This window comes from Taurulus bubalis (assembly GCF_910589615.1).
Source record: "Taurulus bubalis genome assembly, chromosome: 21".
NCBI classification, from domain to species: domain Eukaryota; kingdom Metazoa; phylum Chordata; class Actinopteri; order Perciformes; family Cottidae; genus Taurulus; species Taurulus bubalis.
The window spans coordinates 7119995-7138858 of NC_136609.1; the positions used below are offsets into that span (position 1 = coordinate 7119995).

At 40.9% G+C, this 18864-nt stretch overlaps 1 protein-coding gene across 1 annotated transcript; it reads right to left on the bottom strand.

Annotated features, from left to right (window-relative positions):
* Positions 1 to 7988: 7988 nt before the first annotated feature.
* Positions 7989 to 18000, bottom strand: pspc1 (paraspeckle component 1; the record flags this gene model as incomplete). Its single annotated transcript, XM_079236496.1, has 10 exons — positions 7989 to 8798; positions 9178 to 9314; positions 11744 to 11801; positions 15352 to 15457; positions 15563 to 15647; positions 15888 to 16084; positions 16207 to 16302; positions 16471 to 16622; positions 16726 to 16875; positions 17623 to 18000. The coding sequence occupies 10 exons, from the start codon at positions 17998 to 18000 to the stop codon at positions 8520 to 8522; spliced, it is 1638 nt and encodes a 545-aa protein (XP_079092622.1). The 3' UTR covers positions 7989 to 8519.
* Between the last annotated feature and the right edge of the window lie 864 nt (positions 18001 to 18864).

Sequence of the window (18864 nt, forward strand, 5' to 3'; positions counted from 1 at the left end):
GCGGTGGACACCATCCATCACACCGGCGGCGCTGGCCTCCACGAGTGAAGCAGGAGAATTTAAACACGGAGGAATGTTGCAGCGTGAAGATTAGCCGGAGGGACAACATTGTACAGTGTGTGTTGCCTTCAGGGCTCAGGCCTCTATCCGACAGCTCTGACCTCTCTCACACCTCAGCCAGCTCAGTGACATCTTTCTGCATGTTTGTGGGTAAACTAATAGTCATAGCAACAACGGCAAGTCCTTTAAGTCTAATTCAACTAAGATTAGACTAAATATGGCACTCCAGTGCTGAATTAATCCGCTGTTCCCTTTGTACCGCGTCCTGCCGGCTGCTCCTTGCGGCCGCATTGAGATCCTATTCCTCTTTGCTTTGATCTCATCGTCCTCGTTTCATTAAACTTTCATTTCATCTAATTGAAGACGGATTTAGGACAAACAACCATCTTAAACCACAGTTATTTCATTGTGTGTCAGATTAACACACTCATAGGTATTGCATGCTCAAGTGGGTGAGTAGGTAAACTAACTTTTAAAGCTCGGGTTGGTAATCTTCTTCAAAACTAGTTTGTTTGTATTTTGTTGAAATTCTCACGACAGCAATCGACGAATCAAACACTCCCACAGAATAATGACAGCTCGACTAACAAAAGGCGTGTTTGTTGTCTACGTTCATCTGGATAATTTAGGAATGATCAGGATTGACAACTTGCTTGCTAGACGAAGCAACTTTTAGAGCAACTTTCATGAGAAATCGTTGGCGTCATTTTTGTTCTTCTGGTTCGCTCGTCTCAAAGTCAAGGAGTTTTTCTGATATGTGTCTGGTGAGCCGGTAAATACGCCTCTTGTGAATGTTGAAGCTTTAACGCGTCTTGAAAGAGGGGCTCGCTAACGAGCGGCTAAATGAGACGGCAACGCGTCTTAACGCCGACTAGTCACCGATTTCTCTGCCGGCCTTCGTCGACTTTCAGTCCCACAAAAAAAAAAAAGCTCCACAGTGAGAAAAGATCAATCGCACCTCCACGCATGTCTGACATTTCACAGTGTAATATCATTGCTTCAGCGGGGTCGCACAGCGGTGAAACATTCCTCATGCTGCAGCCACAACATGACAATGTAACCTTTCACTCCGAGGAATAAACACCGGCTCACATGTGGATATGCGTCTTATGTTGGGCAACAGACCGGCGGACCGGCGGCAACACTGTTGACTGGATTACAACACAAAGCAGTTGTATTCAACAGAAGAGATGAACGATGTCAAACACTCTTCCCCTGAGCTTCGTTAACTGTTGAGGGATTTGTGTTCCTCACAGGTGGAACTGAACATCTGTATTTACTCATATGTGGAGGACCAGGGGCTCCATGACTGTTTCTGTATCTGTTTGAATTGTTAACAATCATTAATGAAAGCAGGGACAGAATGACAGGACCAGCGAGTTAATACATGAATACATAAAGGAGCAATGCACTGAAACAGGGGTAATGTTAAGATTTACATAATATTAGGCTAAATCAATTTAAAGTTGCACGCGTCGTACTATTGAAGAGATATATAGAACCACACCCAAAGGAAAGTATGACACCCTGAACAGGCACATGGAAGATAATATGAATACATAACATTACAGTTATGTAACAAAGTAGCAAATAGTCCCATTTAAGAAGCGGCAACAAGCACATTTTTCACATTTTTGCTTGAAAATGTAACTTTAACTGTGAATTATTACTATTGTATCAACTCCTTTACCGCACGGGAACCTTCGGGATCGACCAACTTCCGACTAGTGGATACAATTTTTTAGACAATAATTCAGTAGATTAACGTTTATAAGACACTTACTAAATGGTCATAAACCGCAAAATGATTAATTATTTTGGCAATTATGACTCCTTCAGTGAAGCACCCGTAACTGTATACGCACTAACAAACGCTTGGTGACACAATATAACAAAAGCTGTAATCATGTGCAGCGACACGTGATGTTATTAAACATGTTATTAACCGTTTCATAAGGACACATCATTATATATTAGTCACAAAGCACTCCTTATTTATTCATACATTATTAATAGATGCTTTGCAGAGTTTTAATTGTTAATAAATATTACACTTAAGAACTCCATATTTTTGCTCACAACAGAATACTGTGTTATTACTCATTTATAAACTCATTATAATGCTTATATGAATGCTTTTGGGGAGCTGGTTACCAAACTGGGAGACGAGATGAAATCCACTGGTTCATGTTAGATTGTTGGCGATCATTAATAACCAGAATATTGATGCTGGCCTCCAGCTGTTTGACTGCGTGCACGCGGCTGTGATCTCTGAACTAACGTCTCACCCGACGGGAGCGCGCGCACGGGGACAATTCACTCATTCATACATCAGCTGCCTCCAAGGAAAATATGATCGTTTTGATTACTAGACCCCGCAAGTGAGTCCGAATATAGACGCACAAAAAGTTCCAGATTTGGTCCGGAGACAAACTCGTTTGCGCATGCGTGTTAAACTTTGTAGAACCACTTTTACGCGTCAAACTCTTAAAAACACGAGTATTCTGATGAGAACGTACCCGCTTGTTGTCCTGCTGTCCGCCGGCCCGGCTGAGGCTGTCCTGCTGCTGCGGAGACATGGTGTCCATCAGCGGGCTCTCTGTCCGGCTGCCCGCGGGGGACGCATCAACGTCTCCGGGAGGAGAGCATCCCCAACGCGCGCGCTACAGTCACGGGGAACGTGTTGGGGGTCTGCGAGCAGGACGCGCGGATGGAGAACGTGATCTGCGAGGAGGGACAAGTAAGTGGAAAAGAAAAAAGGAGCAGACGTTTACACAGCTCTGCCTCAGTCCTCAGTCTCACTCTCTCTGAAGGCTGAGCTGTAACCAAAGCCGCCTCCTGTCTGGATTACAGTGACTGCGCCACTTCTTAATGCGTCTTTACGCGCAGGAGGAGGCGGCGCCAACACGCTGTAAAAAATAAAAACAGGCGCATCTATTTTTAACTAAATTGCTGCACACGTTCAGGTTTACCCTGAAACTCACAATGATAACTTACTGTTGGTAATGAGAGGGATCAGAGATCTGCAGTGGACATCCCTGCTGTCTGTTGTCAGTAAACTATATTATGTTATTAGATGTATACAACATTCATCAGAAGCTTTTACAACCACGTGACATTAGTATCTATGTTGTAAGTTGTGTAAAGTGAATACAAGTGTTCAATATTGACTTTTGTTGGTTTAGTTATTTAAACAAAATAATTACATATTTTGAAGAAGATGAAGACAAGGTAAAAACAAAAACAAAAAGAAACAAAGCGTGCTCTTTATCAGAGCATAGAAATGTACGGTCAGAGCATACAGAACATACTAGAACCAGCAGGTTGGGTTCCATTGCTTTTTAGTCCTTTCAGAAATGTGTCACTTTCATCTCATGTGCAAGTCTTTGCAGCGGCGGCATAAAATCACCACCAGCTAATCCATTGAGAGTCAAGGCAACTCCTAGCTTCTAGCTTCTTCTTCTTCTTCTTTTTAAATGCGGATTTATCCAACAAAAGTGCATTACCACCACCTACTGCTAAAATTACAGACCCCCCACCACCCCTCCCTCCAAAAAAAGAAGAAAAACTTGCAGAGTCAGGGTTCGAACCACCAAACCTCTGATTGAGACACAGCCATGCTAACCATTGAGCTAACAGTCACAATGGATTAGAGGACTGACATTACTAGAGATATTGCCCAACTGGCCGTATTCATTCGTGGTGTTGATGAGATTTTGGCGGTCCCCGTCCTTGTGACCAATCACAGCGCACGGTAATGGTCACAAGGGCCGTGTGGCCAAACACACGTTTCATAATGCTAGCAGGCCTCTCCATATAGTTTAACCAGCTCTCCATTGCAGAGAGAAACAGAGGTGAAATGTGATTGGATGAGAAGACCCTTAACAAGCAGCGGCACCTCCACACACCACCACACAGGCTGAAGGCTGAAGAGAAGGCAGACAACAGAGCAACACAGGAGCAGGGCAATGAGAAAATAAGCTAATAGGGAGAAAACAATTATAATACATGTAGTGTATTTGTGAAAAACAATACAATTATAAAATAGCTAGAACTTTTAATTATAAATAAATATATATATAGATATATATACAATATACAGCCCGCCACTGAGTCTTTGTGATTATTATGGTCTGGAACAGCGTTACTGGGTTCTTTAGAAGTCCAAACAATGATGGGGGAGAAAACAAGGATTCAAAATATGTGCGCAAACTCAAAAGGAATCCATGGAATATTTTCAGAAACCAAAATAAGTTCTTCAGATGCGTTATCAGATTATGTTGTGACGCACTCCGTGGCTCCGGCTCATCCATCAGCATGAAGACACATTATTAGATTCCAGTGTCTCTGTCATGAATATAGTGACTTCCATCTGGGCCACACGGTGTGATGCAGCCAAGGAGTGATTCTTCCTCAATTAACTCCACAACATCAAGAAATGTTGATGGTGGCTGCTACTGCTGTAAGATATTACCAGTAAGATGTGTTATTGAGGTACATTATATATATATATATATATATATATATATATATATATATATATATATATATATATATATATATATATATATGCCAACCTTTCCAGTTTAAGATGTATTATTGAGGTTATTGAGGTATATTATATAGTGCGTTCAAATAATATATATATATATATATATATATATATATATATATATATATATATATATATATATATATATCTGTATTTATGTATAGAAAAACTAAAGAGACTATGTATATAAAATAATTGTAATTGTATAAATAATGTTATAACCGTTTGGGAATTACTGCCCAGTTTAGATACTGAAGTAAATAATATCAGTAAAAAGTACAAAAGAATCTCTGCAACACAATAATTTATTTGTTTAATGTAATTTCATTTTACCACTTGAGGCCTCCAGATATATCTGTCAAATGGAAAAGTCTGAAAAGGGAATAAATGCACCGTGACGAGTTATACACGTTAAATAAAAAGAGGAAACCACGGCTCTATGTAACTTTATAAATATTGAAAGTGTTTTTTTATTTAAATCTCTAAAATGTAGCTAAATATAAATGGATGAGAGTAAAATGATATCTCGAAGAAATGTTATCACTCATGATTTATAATCACAAACCTATTTCATGATATTCAAAGTTGATAGTAATTGTTACCAAGTGTCGCTGAACTGATCATTAACTTAGATTAACACCATAACTTCATAGATGTGTGTTCTGAAGGAAGATTTAACTTAATAAAAGAAACAAGGGAAACTCAAAGTTTAGATATTTTATGAAGCTTCACAATGAGATGTTTGCTGCGCTTCACTTTAATTTGAGATTCATCCATACATGAAATCTGCCACACGGAATAAAAACCCTGAGCAAATTAGGACGTTTTCATTAAGGACAAATGACTTGCCCCAAAATCGATTGTTCTTCTAGAAACAGAAGTGGGCCACAAACTGGGCTAAAGCAGAACAAGGCCACAAAGAGAAGAACAGAGAATCCGTTCCCCAAATTGGCCGCAATCGTCCCCGTTAAAGAACTGGATCACTTCAATGATTACCTTCCTCCGTGTTGTAATGAGCCGCCTTGGGCTCGGAGAAGAAACGCACGCTCCGCTCCTCGCCGGCTCCCAGCCTTCTGCTGCAACACTTTATTTCTCCCTACATCTACAACGGAGAAAGGACATTTCTATACGACGGTGGACCGGTGTTAAACAATGGAGATGGGTTCAAAGAACCTGCTCTGTACTAATGACACGCCTTTGCAAGGGTCCGTTTATTTCATTATTTATATGTGTGTGTAATATTGCTATTATTTTTATGATGTACCTGTTTTTTTTAAGGTCAAATGTCAGGGACTGTTCCATTTTGTTAAACATGTCAAAAATTAAATAAAAACATAAAAACTTCAACATCAGCCGTTGCCCAAATATTTGGTACTTGCAAACAAATTGAACCCATAAAAGATGTTGTTGAGTTCTTCTACTAATGGACAGGATGATTCTGCAACAATATAAACAGTATCTGTTACACCAATTACAGGTAAGACCAGTAAAAGGTTTTCATTAGTTTACAGGATCAAATATCATTCTTAAAGGGCCGGTGTGGGCATTGAGGGCAACAAAAAAGGTCAAAATCAGAGGCGGTGCTTTCAGAAATCATCTTTATTTAATGTGGATATAATACAATGTTGGAAAAAACGACCTGTGGAGTCAAATTGAAAGTAATCCATGCAAGAAAATAACTATGTCGTGTAAATATCATCCACCTTCCTTGCTATCTAATTTGTATTTTTGAACGCACAGTAACGATTCTACGAACGTTACAAATATTACGTACAGTTAGATCACCTTTCTTTAATTGTCTCTCGGAGATTTGCATACGTGGAAAAGTGATACGCACTCCCTGATATTTATCAGTCGGCCACAGATAAATATACCCTTTCATATCATCTACTACATCATCATACAATAGTCGTAAACAGTGTGTGTGTGTGTGTGTGTGTGTGTGTGTGTACCTGTTTCTTCACTGAAGGCAGGAAACAAACCGGATCTATGAAAGACAACAAAAAACAAACATATAAACCAAATATTCTGTAACACTGAGCTCACAACTCAAGGTGACTTTTTACAAACCGTGTTACTTCAGATAGAAATGTGTGTGTAGAAAAAAAATTAAACTTCTGACAATATTTAAACTACGATCAAACAAAAACAGCTAAATAACGCCTCAGATTCTAAAACTAGATGCACAGGAACTACCGGAGCATGAACTGATGAAAGACCAGAGATTATCTTGTCAATGTGAAACATTAAACAGTCTCCAAATTATGAAAACTAAATGTATGAAATTACAGAATGCCTGATGTAAACAAATATATAATTTCCAAATCCAGAGGCAAACCTGGCTGATTTCTCAAAGCTGTCTTTTCTTATTTCATATCGGCTTAAGTCTCATTTGCTTCTGTCAACAAACTCTTTTACAGTTTTCAACTAAGAAATATTATCCACAACTTATCAAATAAAAGGACACACATGCTAATGGAGGTCCAATCACATCGAGAGCCTTTAAGTTAGACGTGACCCAGCTTTGGTGACTCACGCAGAAATCCCCTGTAAACAAATATGATAACTTAAACACGTCACAAACATACACTCATACACTCATACACGGCACGGAGGTTTTCTTCCTCAGCCGTCTGGCTGCACATCTTTAGGCTCCACAGTAACTCTGGTAAACTGGGTCATGTTATTATGGCCATGCATAAGCAGGATTGATCTCAATTACTGATAACACTAAAAGCGCTATATAAAATTAAAGTATTATTATTTATCATGTCCACCTCCAATCAGAACACGAAAATATAGTTCAAGCCAACAATAGATGTAATTAACCGTTATAAAACTATTCTTTAGAATCGGTGGCACTATAAGATCCGGTGAAACGAGGAGCTTGTGTGTATAGGGCTTCGGTTTTTATAAACTGATGATGCAACATGCACACACAGACACACACACACGTTTTGTGACTACCTCATTGGAATATGTGAGATATATAATGGTGTCACACCATGTAGGGTTAAATGATTATATGACAAAGCCGCCATTTGACCTGTAAGCCATGACATTGGCACTTTGTTCCAGATCAAACCGCCCTGGAGGACCTGGTGCCTCCACCACTTAGACAGGAAGCCCCTTTAGCTCTCTGGCTAGTTGACAGGAAGCCCCTTTAGCTCTCTGGCTAGTTGACAGGAAGCGCCTCACCAGCGCAGGATTCTGGCACGTTGTTAAATAAAGTGCTGCAGGAACGAGTCCTAAGACACAATGTTGGTTTTTGAATGGGTGTTGGGTTAGAACTGTGACGACTAAAGACGTATCCAACTGGCAAACAAAAAAAAGGGTAACGTTGATGGAGAAAATGAGAGACAGGACTTCCTACAAATATTTTATTTCTCTTAAGCATGAAATACAGGACACAGCTGCAGAAACATTCACTCACTTTAAGATTAAGATCTAATTAGAGGAACGGTCCGTTTGAAGCAACTCCAACAGGATGTTTTCAGGTCGAGGTCCGCCATCTTGTTTGTACTCAAATCAACGTCCCATCCAACTCCTCTTTAACAATCCCACACAGCAGCTTCAGGAAGTGTATCCAAGATAGTCGCAGTCATCCACTGCAAAGACGTCTCCCCACAAAAGACCTTCTTGACAACTCGTTTACACATTCAATGTCCAGCAGGAGAATTAGTGTATAAACATTGAAAATAAGAGTCGATCCAAAGCTTTCTCCTGCAGTTTCTTGTAATCGATCACAAAATAAATGCTCCTTGTCCCAACTTGCGTTAAAGGAAAATACAAAACTCACAAAACTGATTTCCCACAGGGGTGAGGGGCGATGTGAAACATAACGAGAGACGATTGGACGGGGCAGAAATAGATCCATGAGTACTGAGTCTCCGTGATCAGAGCGGATTTAATATCTGCGGCGCTTATTGTTTGGCCCGTCAAAGACTCCCCCTACCGGACTCCCCCTCCCGCCTTGAGGGCCCAATTGCGGCGGTTGCTGTTGTTGCTGTTGTTGCTGTTGCTGCTGTTGTTGTTGCTGCTGCTGCTGCTGCTGTTGTTGCTGCTGCTGCTGCTGCTGTTGCTGTTGCTGAGGCGACGGCTGCTGCTGTTGTTGTTGCTGCTGCTTTGGGGACTCAACTTCTGGTCGCCCACCCATCGGTGCACCCTGCGAGTATCTATCTTTTCGCTGAGATATCATGGAGCCAGCGTTAAACATATTTTATTTTAAAAGAGACCATAAACCCAGAGTATGCAGAAAAGCAGTTTCAGAGTTCATCAGTCCGGGTTTGATCCAATGAGGCCGCCGGAGAGTAAAAGGAGGCGAACCAAGCAGACAAAGAGAAAGAAAGGAACTATTAGTAAAGTCTACAGTTTAAAAGACATGTTAAGGTCTTTTTTTTCCTTTTCTGTTTCAAAACAAAGCTGACTTAATGGATAAAGGATGATTTTTATTTTGTAAACAAAGTTTGACTGACGTAGTTATTGGGCTTTGTTCTTTGATCTATGAAAACAATGTTGATGACTAATCAAGGGACAAGATTCATCTAGTTGTTCTTATACATTACCATGGCTCCATTCTCTGACATCAATGGTGTCCCCATATTTGCAGTTCCCTCTGGGCCAATGGCTCCTCCCCTTCCACTCATGCCCATCATTTGACCCTGGTTACCAGTGGGCCCCGGGGAGCCCTGGTTAAAGCCATCTACACGCAAAACAACGCAGCATTGGTTGGTGATCTGGTGGGTCAAGTTCCCAACTACTGTAGTAGCTCACCGCTACAACTAATCTCTTAGTTACTTAGTAATCACTTCAAAGGTAACGTTGGCTTTTGGTCGGCAGCGAATGTGATTATCTGTCATCTGAGGACCCAAATTTAGTGCTATTCTGCTTTTTAAAACAACTTTGCAACTCAACAGAACGGTCAACATTTATCAGTTTGAAGTAAGACCTTTACAAACAGTTCTATCATTAAGCTACATTTAGTTATTTATTTTATATATAGATATAGAAATGTCACCAATACAACCAGAAGCCAACGCTAATTTAAAGTAGACAACAATGACATTATGTAGATATTAAAAGTCACATTTCACAGATAAGATAAGATGTGTTATTAATAATGAGAGGCTTTAACTTTGACAACTCAACTTTGAGGCCAACATCCACATCTTTTGCTAATTACACCTTGGATTGCACATCATCTTAGTCATGGAGCACACGGCTGTTAGAAAACAACGAAGAGCCGCCAGACCAGCACAGACACAACAGGTTCAATCCCAACCACACAAATAGCAGAGTCCTCGACGATCACACTGATCCACAAATAGATTTCAGTGGAGATCAATAACACTTTTAGAAGTTCAATCAGACGTTTGACTGCACCGTCCCAACGTGTTGCAAGCTGAGACTTTTGGACATTGCCACCTTGTTTTGTTTTTTTGCAACGCCTGAACAGAGTCAACCACATTTGGACTGCAGAGGGGTGACGATGTGGCAGTGACCTGTCAATCACAGTTGCCCCGCCCTAAAACATCCCCTGCTTTATGGTCTATTTTACTCTAAATGTACCATACTTTACTAAATGAACGTCATACTGTATTGAAGAGTCTTGAAACCATAAATCAAGAGTAGAGTCATTTTCTATAGACTTCTATACAACTAGAGGAGTCGCCCCCTGATGGCCATTAGAGAAAATGCAGGTTTAAGGCACTTCAGCATGGGCTACACTTTTCAGAACTGGAGGTTGCCGCACGATGACTGAGGTGAACCGTCTGCCGATTGGATAAGTGAGGCAAAACATCTTAAAGTGCTGATACCACATAACACTTTTAACTGTAATTACGAGCAGCCGAAAGGGGAAAACCCTTTGGTCAGCCTCCGAACTCTGACTCAGGGATAGAAAAGTCATCACCCACTGTCCAACTCTCCCACTGTGACAAGAACTACAGAGATTGTTGGCAGAATTGCTGTAAATGCACATTTTCAGGCAGTTTCACCTAAATAATATTCAACATTAACACTAATAATATCAGAATCAGCAAATTTTAGAAGGGGCTGTTGGATGTTAACATTTTATAACATAACTTTCAAAATACCTTATGAGGCAAGAGTTGGGAGATAAATGTGTTCCCAAACCACATGTTTTGACACGCATTTTCAATTGAAGTGGAAATCATTGAAATTTAAAGTTGAAATATTGCAAAAACTATTTTGTCCTTGGCTGAGTTAGAAAGGCTGGTGCAATGGAAACACAATTGGCAAATAAATCATGATGTAAACTAAGCATGAGGCTTAAATATCCACTGAAGCGATCACATTGCAACATGACAAACAGAAATGCCATATTTCCAGAATGTTTTTCATATAGTTTGATGTGACTGTGTAAACAAGACAATGGCTGACCCCCAGACCCAGACACAAAAACGGGATGTGCGGTAAACCATGAAAATGCAACACTGCAGTTGTTCATAGAGATGATGTGCAATCCTAGGTGATAATCTTTGAGTGGTGAAGAGCCACCATGAACCTCCAACAATCTGTTCCACATCAGACTTCAGCCTCGGTCCCCAGCCTCTCATCCTGTTACGTCAGATGTTTTCATTCATGATGGAAATCAACCGACGTTTGTCTCCAATTATTTCCAGGTATGTATCACTTCATTTTTTTGAGTGCTAAATAAGTGCTTTGGAGCCTTTTTGCAAATGTGCCGTGAGAATAGACTTAAGGCCACTTCAGCTCATAAATGTCAAATCATTTAATTTCAAATCTGCATCTAACTGGGATGAGAGCTCAGGGAATAAAGATTTCTCAAACTATGAAACCCCGCCCAACAAAAACAACCCCATTAAGTACACTGTGTATTCTGTTAGTACAAACATTACGCCGCCATGTGGTGTATTATGGGTTTTTTCTCCTTTGCATTGCATCCCATGAGACTCAATTTTACACCAAAAAAGGAGTAAAATCATACAAAGTAAAACTTAAGTCATTACAAAGATGTAAATACATCTTGATGAAAAGGAGCCACATGGGATGCAAGACCGATAAAAGCTCTTAATGACATCAAGGCAGTCATCATCATCATCATCACTTGATCTGTATCAACCGGTCTTTACACAATCATGCCCGTACCTCCCATATTAATGGCTCCACGAGGGCCCAGCTCACCCACTCTCATTTCCTGTTCTCTCTGGAAGAAGTGAAGAAGAGCCTTCAGAACAAAACTCGACTAGAGAACAAATCTTTAGCGGATGGGCTATCGTCCAACACAAAACGGGTAGAAATTGCACGTGGCTCTTAAAGAATGTAAATATCATTATTTATGGCGGATGGAAAAGGTGAACTTAAGGTTCAGCTCATCTATTTAAACTATCAAGGCAGAACCCGTTTCCATCCTGCAGCCGGTCTGTAGGTTTCCTGCTCACAGACACCCAACCCAAATCAAAAGTTATGCGACAAAACCTTCACAACATTCACCCGTTCACACAGGGTCCTGACACACCAAGGCGACTTTGGAAATTAGCAACAGCAAAGCCCTCAACTATAAACTGCGTCCTCTCTGATCGGCCGTGAGCCGACTTCCCGCTGTGCTTTGTGGGAGTTTACTTGGAGGAGCTCAGCACAGAGAGGAGGGGAGATACTGTAGCGTCATAAATTACAATGAAAAACATTAAAGTACTGATAAAAGAACCAATAAAATCTGAGTTAATGGTGCCATCCCCATTATAAACACAGGCCTACTTGTCTTAAACTCCAGACTAAACAAACAGCACCAAGTAGTATTTTAACAGTTGTTGACATTGGTATTGCAGTCACGGGTCTGTACTAAATTGGCGACTGCTTCTGAGCAGATTCAACATTCTTAACATTTATTCTGTTAAGAACGGCCGACTACAGCGAGTGCAGCTGGACCTCAGAGCGAGTGACGCCCGTCAGCTTGGTGTTTCAGGGCCCGAACACACAAAAACAAAAAAGGTGCTCCCATCATCCGTTCATTCAGTCATACATACATACATCCTCTCACAATAAACAGTTATGGATACACTTCATTCACACACACAATAATACGCAATCATCTCTCTCTTCGTTTAACACAAACTTAAAATCTACAGTCATAGATTTCACTGAGCTGGATTGAGTCCGTTTCAGGATTTATGTTTTTAATGAAAATGTTCCAATGAAACAACTAGACGAGGCTCAATCCAACTCACTGAAGCCAAGTGGACGTCAATAACCAAATAATATACTTTTATGGAAATTATAAACTCACTACAATGGGTCAATAAACTGTATCACCAATTTAAACACTTTCACACATTTCAGCACCACTAATAGTGGTGAAATGCAGGCGTAGGTCACCTCGCAGGACACGGGATCCGTTTGTTTGTGTTATTGTGTGACTGGCGTTTTAAAAAGGTTAGTTCTGATTCACCCAAGTCACACTAACACAAACCAACAGATGGATGCAGCGGTAGACCAGCAGCTCCTTTAAGGCGACAGTAGAAAATATAGACATCAAGATCATATCGGTAACCTATTGCCAGGTTTGCAAATTTAATTTGTTGTGCCAAAACTATACAGCGACAGCAATAGCAGAACTGGTCCCACACATACATTACGCACTTTATGAAATTTGGAAGAATACGTTAAATGACTGCAAATATTGTAACATTTGCAATCTTTAAATACTTACCTGTTAAATGGTCAATATGTTGCAACTATAATAAGTAGTATAAAAGTGTGATAAAAACCCTTTATCATTGTTCCACTAAACTATGACATGACAGCTTCCGACGCTTCAGCTGCAGCTTATATATTCACTAGATGGCAGCAGGTAGCATTTATATTCTGGGAGTCACGAATAATTTTCCTTCCAGCAAACAAAAAACGTAAGTAAATGTGTGTCTTTCTTTAAATTAAGGTTTATATTTTACAAAACGGCAAAGGAAGCTATTGTGGAGTTGACATTATTGCTGTTTGACTTATACTCCTTTGCAAAGTTGTTCTATAAATATGTCAATACACACCAACTGTATGACACCACACACACCCCCCTTCAGATTAAAAGTACAAAATATAAGAGAAACTTCCATGTATTCCATCCCAGACTGTGTGTGTGTCATTGATAAAAACTAATCTTTGGTGTTTTTATATGAATCAATTAAGTGAAGAGAGAATACTTTGGTTTCGCTGGCGAGTGTAAAGGAGTCGGTTTGAATGGACAGATGCTTCTAGATGCAAGTTCTGAGTGTTACGTGTACATAAAGAGTGCAGACTCCAACAGGACCTCTAAACGGAGCAAAGGATTTGAAGAGAAAAGTTATAAACATAGAAATAAACAGCATTTCACACCAACAGACACGCATACTGAAAGTTAAGGCACCTAAACTCACACAAACTTTGTTCTTTATCAAATAAATTACATCACAGCTTTTTTTTGCCGCAAATCCACTTGAAAGCAAAACTATATTTTCTACTCTCATCCACTTTTGCAAAGCTTCAGCAATTTAGTTTCCCTATGCTCTGCATATCTGTCGGACTGGCTGTTTCTATTCATATGGCCAACCAGTTCTTGTCGTTTTAAAATCGTGTCGATTACTCATCAGAATTAACAGGTAAAGCTGGCAAAGCAACAGATCTAAACCATCTACAGCTGTACTTTTGAAATACAATATAGATGTTCACCTAGGAAAATAATGAATACCAATTCCTCAAACAACTAGAGCTCCTCTATAAAAGTGCAGTTACATCACAATTTAGAAAAACATATTTATAGAATAGAGAAAAAGATACTGCACCCAAGAATGTTGAGTGATAAGCTGCTTTACCAAAATGCATAAATGTATTGTTCACCAGCTAATCCCTGATCTTTGATTATTCGTTTTATTTGTTCTGGTAATTGGAACAAAAGCAAAACCTGTAAACGGTGGTGTGACAAAACAACAACAACAACAAATGGGTTCAGCATGCAGTTCAGAAAGAAGCCTAATGAAGACCAGTAACAATGTGAGGTTTGCTCTTATGATTGATTCATCATTTAAATGAATAAGTAATTAATTGATAATACATTATTAATAAATAAGCAGTACACCTGAATGAGAGTGGGTATTTGACCGATCCCATGTGACACAATGAACCACAGTATTACAGTGATGTGTTACCATTGCAGCCGGAGCTCAACATTCAAAATACAGTTATGAATATGAAAATGTTGTCTCTGCATACATCACTGAAAACTGCAGAAAAACTATGAGCAAATAAGAAATCCCCGCACAGCAACACAATTAAGTCGCGGTTCTGCTCAAATGTAAGAAAAGCAAAAAGCATCCAAAATAAAGAAAGAGGCTTGCTGCTAACCAAAAACTTGGCTGTGAACTACAGACAAGTATGTACACTATACAAGCTGTCGACATCCATTTCACACCATGATACGCAAATACTAGGATATTTAGTAGATCAAGGCACTACACGTGTATTTCTACTTTATGATTTATATGTTTGAATTAAAAAGAACAGTGTGAGAACAAGTACGGTGATGTTCAAAATAGAGAGAAAAGCTACGTATGCATTTGCAGAATATTAAATTATTAACTTGACAACTTTAACTCCTGTGTGTGTGTGTGTGTGTGTGTGTGTGTGTGTGTGTGTGTGTGTGTGTGTGTGTGTGTGTGTAACTGGACAAGCTAAAGTGATTTTTTTAAGTGTGTTTGACTGCTTGTATGCATTCCAGCTGTACTCACGTTGTCCAGGTAGTTTGGTTTGAAGCCATCTGGGTGGCGTCTCATGTCCTCCTGTTCTCTGTGTCTCATTATCTCCTCCTCTCTCCTCCTCCTCTCCTCTTCATGCCTACAGCCGGAGAGAGTAAAGACAGGAACTAGTCAAATAAAACACAATCAAATCAAACTGTTGGACTCTCCTGTCCTAATGGTTTGCTCAGGAGAGGAAGCGCACCTCATCTCTATCTGCTTTCTTCTCTGCAGCTCCTGGTTGCGGAGCTCCTCCAGTCTCCTCAGCTCCTCCTGACGTCTCATGAGATCTGGAAGAAGGGAGGAAGACAACATTAGCGAGACGGACAGGCAGAGGATCACTTCTTTAGTCCAGTTCAGACGGCATAATCCATCTCCTCTTTTCATTCTCTCAATCTTAGTCAAGAGTATCCCACTATAGCTGCCGAGTGCCCGATAGTGAACACAACATGGAGTCTGTTGAATAAAAGTTATGCTGGACAAGTTTGTATTTTGTAGTGCAGCTCAGCGACAGTCACTGCAGCCCCCACCTTGTCTCATCATCATGAGCTGATGTTCGTGTTTGGCCGCCTCCAGCTCAGCCTCCAGTTTCTCTTTGGCCTCCCTGATGTTCTTGTCCACCTGTTCCCTTTGCTGTTTCTCCATCTCATGAAGAGCTTTCCAGCGAGACGAATACTCAAAATCAAATGTCCCCGGCTGAGCAAAATGGGGCATCTGCTCTCGTTCCCTGGGGGGAAGGACGATAAATGCAAAAGGATTTTACAACTCCAGTCGTTTAGCGACAGACACCCCGGACCAAGAGACAGAATAGGCAACTAGAAGATGACAACAAATCCTCTCTGTACTTACTTATAGTATGCTGCAGACTTCTGCAGCAATTTTTCAGGCTGTCCATCCTCATCATCAAAGTGCACCGAGGGCTCCACGATGGCCGGACAAGGCGTGCTGAAGACAAGGGGAAAACAATGAATTAAACCCGTCATACGAAAGCGATGGGTCAGTGATGTCTTCTACAAATCTACGGTTTCAGCAAATGCGGGATGAGAGAAAAACTGACCCTTCATTTGACAACAAACAAAACCCCACTCTCATTCAACCACCCGCACTCCTTACGAGGTCAGCAGCAGGGCTCCCTCGGCGCAGCGCTCCAGGGCCTTGCGTGCAGCTACTTTGTTTGCAAACTCCACAATGCCTCTCCCAGTGGGGCGACCGCGGTCATCCGTCACGACGATGGCCCGTTCCACCGGCCCGAACTGAGAAAACGCCTGATGGGAGAGGGTGGGTTTCAGATTACATGTCATTGCACACAAAATAGGCAAATTCCACAGAGCAGCGAGAAGTTGAATCTCTCAGATTTTTAAGGCATACCTCTTCCAGCAGCTCATTCGTTACTGCGGGCAACAGGTTGCGCACCGTGAGGGCAGCAGTATGTGTCGCAAAGCTGACCCGGATTGGTCGATTATTCAAAACAGTCCCATCCAGCTCAGCTTTGGCAATCTCTGCCAGCGTGCGGGTTTCCTAGAAAACACAAAAGGTAAAGGATGATGACACAGTGAGGCAAATTCTGGCATTCATAAGGAAAGCTGAATGGATTTCATTACAATTGTTATCTTCACTCACAGTTTAACAGTCCAAAAGCTACCCTTGCACCACTGTATTTTCTATAACTACCAATGAAAATGTGTCACATAAATCCAAATAAGGTGGCATAGCATCAACTATGAAGCAATGTCGCAGACGACATTCATGGTACCTGCTGACAGGTACACATAAAGGATGCAATTAATAATATAAATAATAACCTAAAGTTAATCGATACAACGTGAAACTTACTTTTAATGTGTTTTATTACTTACTTTTTATGTGCTGTACTGTAGCTTTGCATTGTGTGTTCTTCTCACCACATGTAATGTTGTATTGTGTCTTTTATCCTGTACTGTTTGCTCTTGTTTTATGTTTGTATGGTCTGTCAAGAGACTAAATGCGAATTAGCTGTAGCTACAATCTGGGACAGTGCATCAAATGATATTTATGTCTGAACTGTACATGGTCCCTTTTAAAAACTTTTTGAAACATACAAAAATAATGTGTTAATGTAAGAGGTTCAATATGAATGGGGTCAAGTCGACCAGCACTTCGTGCTAATGCTAACATTAGCAGCTACGAGCTCCTCTTTAGGTCCGCGTATAAAACACGTAAAGCTTATTCAAAGAAAGTCAAACAAACACACAACGGCTCAGTTTAAAACCAATAAACGCCATTTACCAGGCGAATAAAGCCGAAGCCCCGGTCTCTGTTGATGAAAACCTCGCTAATCTTCCCGTATTTAGCGAACATTTTCGTGAACTCCTCCTCCGGCAGGTCCAGCGGGAGGTTCCCGATGAAAAGGCGCGAGCGCTGCGTGAACGTCTTCTCCCCGGGCTTCCGAAAGCTCGTGATGTCCAGAGTCATTTCATCCCGGCTCTCTTCCACCGCTTCCCCGGCTCCCTCCGCCTGCTCGGCCGCGGGTGACGGCTGCTGCTGCGGCGGCGCTGGACTGTCTTTGTTCGCCGGAGACTGCGTCGGGGACTCGGTCCCGCTCCTCGGCGGTTGAGGGGAGCCGCTGCTCGGCGTCGTCGCTTGCTGCATGTTTCTGTTCGCCATATTTGGATAAAGTAGTTTGTGTGACGTTATCTGAATTAAACTAACTTTTGAGGAGAAGGCTCGCAGGCCAGTGTGTTGACGGTGCACACCTCCTGAATTTCAAAGATGGCGGTGCCTGCGCGCGCATCTTTCTATTTGGATCCTTTCAGGGGCGTAGGAAAATGTGGACACAACTGGACTTTTTGTGACCCCCCTTCCAGCTGACAACAATCGTCAACTTCAACACACTGACTCAAACAGGGATGTTATTTAACAGTAATATGAAAACAGACGAAATGCAGCAAATCCTCACATGAAAAATATGAGTGACAGAAGTAATCAATTTATTGCTGATTAATGTTCTGTGGATGGACTCATTGATAATCAACTAAACATTAATAAGATTGATATATATTCTTCATATCATATGGTAATATCTTGGTCTACATGAAAGAGCAGTTTATATGTTGACTGTATCCAATGTGGTTTTTGAACATTAAGGCATAGACGTGCTTTGGTAGAAACCACAAATACAAATATGAACCTAAAAAATAGCATGATTTGGCATCCTTTAGCTCCCAAGCCTTATTTCCAACATGAACATACGTTTTGACTGATCCTTTTTGTCATTTGAGGAATGTGCAAGCTTAGGAGGTGCTTGCTGAAAGCTATTCCCATGATGCACTGGCCATCTGTACAGATATTATGGCACATCTGTGAGTTTATTTCTTCTGTCTGGGCGGTTATCGTATTCATTCTCCTGTCAGGGATCCTGTGTCCTGACTCCTCCTGTCGCTGAGGAGTCTACATATTAATCTGTCCACATGCGTTTCACTCGGGGAATATGAATAAGCAAGCGGTTTGTTGTAATTAGCCTATATAATG